This window comes from Pyxicephalus adspersus, chromosome Z (assembly GCF_032062135.1).
Source record: "Pyxicephalus adspersus chromosome Z, UCB_Pads_2.0, whole genome shotgun sequence".
NCBI lineage: Eukaryota > Metazoa > Chordata > Amphibia > Anura > Pyxicephalidae > Pyxicephalus > Pyxicephalus adspersus.
This window is the reverse complement of record NC_092871.1, coordinates 219,060-222,885: the sequence shown is the minus strand read 5'-3', so window position 1 is coordinate 222,885 and position 3,826 is coordinate 219,060. Positions and strand designations below refer to the sequence as shown.

Here is a 3,826-nt window from a genome sequence, read left to right as displayed (position 1 = left end):
CTCCTCCTGTGTCACTGTCTGCATCTGTCTGTCATTTTGCAGCCCCTATTTATTGTACAGTGCAGAGTAAAATGTTGGCGCTATATAAATCCCATTTAATAATAATAATAATATTGCCCCCATCTTATATACAGGAATACTTCCACAAACTAGGATCATTTCCTCGGCATTGGCTCTCTATAGAGGAGTAATCATTAGAGGGCCCACGGGGCCACGTGATCCTAGGGTCTTACCTCCAGCGTGGTGCTCCAGACTGGTTGATGCTCTTTGCTGTTCCACAGATGAACCAGCTTATCATGGCCACAGGTCAGGAAGAGGTCAAGAGATGGATGACAACAGAGACCCCACAGTTCATCTGTGTGACCCTTAAAGAGATCCAAGGATAAGATCATGAGTAATCTGCAATGTGAGCCTGACACTGAACTGGTGATCCCACATATCATTTATTGGGTTTGATGGACATAATTCATTAAGGGGGTTTAGCCCATTCACTGTGAGGGATGATTCACTTAACTTAGTGAATAAAGCTGCGTACACACGGCAAATTTTTCTCGCCCGATAATCGGTATCAGCCAATTATCGGGCGAAAATCTGCCGTGTGTACAGTCGGTCGTCGTCCATCGTCCGACGACCGTCCTGGCGGATCCATGGACGATGGACGACGACCGATCCTAATGAAAGGGAAGGGGAGAGCGCGCAGCAGGGTGCCGCTCCGTCGCTCTCCCCCTCCCCTCTCCATAGAGCATGAACGGTGCTGTATGTACAGCATCGTTCATGCATCGTGCAGTCTTTGCTCGTTGGAAAGGATCGTGAAAGATCCTTTCCAACGAGAAAAATTGCAGGTGTGTACGCAGCTTAAGGTGAATGGACCTCAGCCATCCAGTCACATGCAAGGAAAATCTCATTGTTTTTACAATTCTAAAGAATTTACCTTTGCAGATTAATATCACTGGTCAACAAACATTTCCTTGCCAAACAGATTAAAGTCATTCTAGTTTATGTTTGATGCACAGATTCCACATATGATATTGGTTTTGTTAGATTGTCTCTAGTTTGTGAAATAATGTCCTCAATATTAACCTCATAGAAAACTAATGAAACAAAATTAAACTAGATATGTCTACGTATACAGAATTACAATTCTGGAATAATGTCAGTATATTGTATATTCAGTATATTACAGAACTAATCACACAGAAGTCATTGATAAGCTGAGTTTGTATGATTTCTGCTGATAGGACGGCTCCAGCAGTATTCTGCCATCATGTGTCTCTCCCATCTGATACCTTTCTTCCATCACCTTTATATCTTGATGGATCCTCTCCCCTTGTTCCTCACTGATATCACCAAGGTTTTCTGGAAATGTTTGCATATGGAGATAGTGTACCTTTATACTCATAGTAGCACACACATTTATAAAGTTTAGGAGGAAGTTTTGTAGCAGTTCTTCATAATTTTGTGCTTTATGGTTCCCCCAGAAGTTCCTGCCAACCATGCCATAGCTGTGCCAGGCAGAAGCTTCAGTATCAGTCATGTAACTTGTGACATTTCCATCATTTATCAGTTTCTGGGCTCCATCAAAGATTCCTGCTTTTATATTTCACTACTCAATCCAGGGAAGAATCTACAAATGTATTTGCAGCAATCACCGTCCTTGTTCAGAGCTCTAACAAATTGCTTCATTATTCCCAACTTTATGTGTAGTGGGGGGAGAATGATTTATTGTCAGCCATTGGCTCCATGTCGCTGCACCTTTTTCATGTTTTCCCTTGGAGGCCATGTCACTTTCTTCCAGTGATCCTGCTTTGCTCTTCTATCCCACAAGCAGATGAAACATGGGGACTTTGTGTATTCACTTTGTGTCCAAGTAGGAGATTCACCATTTTTTTATCAACACATATGGACCATGGACCATCCCAAAAACATGCAGTGAGGTTAATTGGCTTCTCCCTAACAACTGACTAACTCCCTTAGACTTAATGACATATGACTATGGTAGGGACAATAGATTGTGAGCTCCTTTGAGGGACAGTTAGTGACACGACTATGGACTATGTACAGCGCTGCGTAATATGATGGCGCTATATAAATACTGTGTAATAATAATAAAATGTAGCAAAGCTTTTGTAAGACCATTCAGATATTTTCATATTCTTCCTATTGTTTTGTTGAGTGACAATTGGAATTGATGCATAGCAGTTGTCATTATGCAGTAACACAGATTTCAGACTTGGAGTGGAACTGTCTATGAAAAGCGGCCAGTCTTCTGCTCGGTATTCTGGTCCTCCCATATGGGCTAGTAGTCCAGGGATGTTACAACACAAAGTCTCCATCTTCACTGAAATATGGTCGGAGTGCCACCTCTCGTCCTATAAACCGTTATTTTATCTTCCGCTCTCAGACAATTCTTTTCTTTTAGCCCGGATGATAAAAGTTCAGATGATTGTTGTGACAGACTTAGGTCACGTTTTTAAATCATTGAGCTCTTCTTGGGAGAACTGCTGGTTTGATGAAACATATTCACTTCATATTCACTGCTAACTCCTGGATTACACTCCCTGTATATCCTCCATGTCGGATACAGGAATATCCGGGACTGAACACTGCTATGGGAACATCAGCACCATGCGGCACAGGTCGGCTTGCTGATTCCATATCACCGTACTCCCACTTGTGTTTCTTGTAACGATTCTTTTCCATTCCCGGTACACAAATAACAATCATTATGATGATTTTTGGGCTCTCTCCATACCATAGGTACACCAAATTTCAAACTTTTCAGTTTTCCATTTTTCCCCTGACGTAGACACTCTACACAAGTTCTGCATACCATATGGGGGGCCCAATACTTATCTTGGGGCCCCAGTTTAATACCAAAATATCTAAGATATGCTTGTGTCACAAATTCTCTAATGTTTCTTCTCACCACAAATGTAGTTCCTCTGGAAGAACTCGAAGGAAAATGTATGAATAAAAAGAAGGCAAATAAAAGTCTCATGAAAATGATGCTACTGAAATACACTCATATGTTAAAAAATCTTTGGCAAGTGAAAAAATTTTTTTTTGTTGAGCTGTAAAATAATTTTGCTTAAGTGATCAGCCTAAGGTCCATTCGTTAATTAACCCAACGTGTTTATTATTCCACTGGAACAGCATCCACAAACGTCTCATTGTTAGGTCCTTTTTAATATTTTGTCATAAAGTACTAATTAGCACATTGCCCCCTGACAGCGTGATCCGGTGTGATCCATTCTACAGGTAACCACTTCTTGCCATCCAGTATAGCACTTCACATGGCAATGCTGAGGCCTAGGACTAATTTCAGTCCACAAGTATCAATGTCAGGATGATTTTGGATTGGTATCTGGGAATTTGTCGGTCTGTAGTGTACATTATACTCAGACCTGCATATAACAATTCAATCAGAAAATCTTTGCCGGTGGACACAGTAAAGATGGCAATAGCTGGATTTCCCTGGACAGACATAGTTTTCCTAACATCCGGGTGAAATCATGGGTTACGGGGCATAAATAAACATCATAGATAGTTATAGAGATATCGCTATGTGATTAGATCTCCATCTCAGGTCTATGGCCCACCCAGTGTAATTGCTCAGAGGGATTGGAAGGTCTTCTATACCCCTCACATTACCTGTATCAGACAGTTCAGGCCACTCTGAAGACTTCCGCTCATCACACAGTTCTTGGTGGTCCCCACATACAGGTTGTCACCCCCTCGGCCCTCTGTAATCGTCCTGACCGGCCCAAAACACTCTGGAATCTGAAGGATGAATTATAAAAGTTTACAGATGATATAATGATCTCTT

General features: G+C 41.5%; 1 protein-coding gene across 1 annotated transcript in view; it reads right to left on the bottom strand.

Moving 5' to 3' along the window:
- EML2 (EMAP like 2) overlaps nt 1-3,826 on the bottom strand; it is a gene marked incomplete in the record, with an annotated part of 18,276 nt that overhangs the window by 4,584 nt on the left and 9,866 nt on the right. Inside the window, 2 exon segments of the mRNA XM_072430621.1 lie at nt 234-365; nt 3,652-3,780. Coding sequence (XP_072286722.1) covers nt 234-365; nt 3,652-3,780 — 261 coding nt within the window.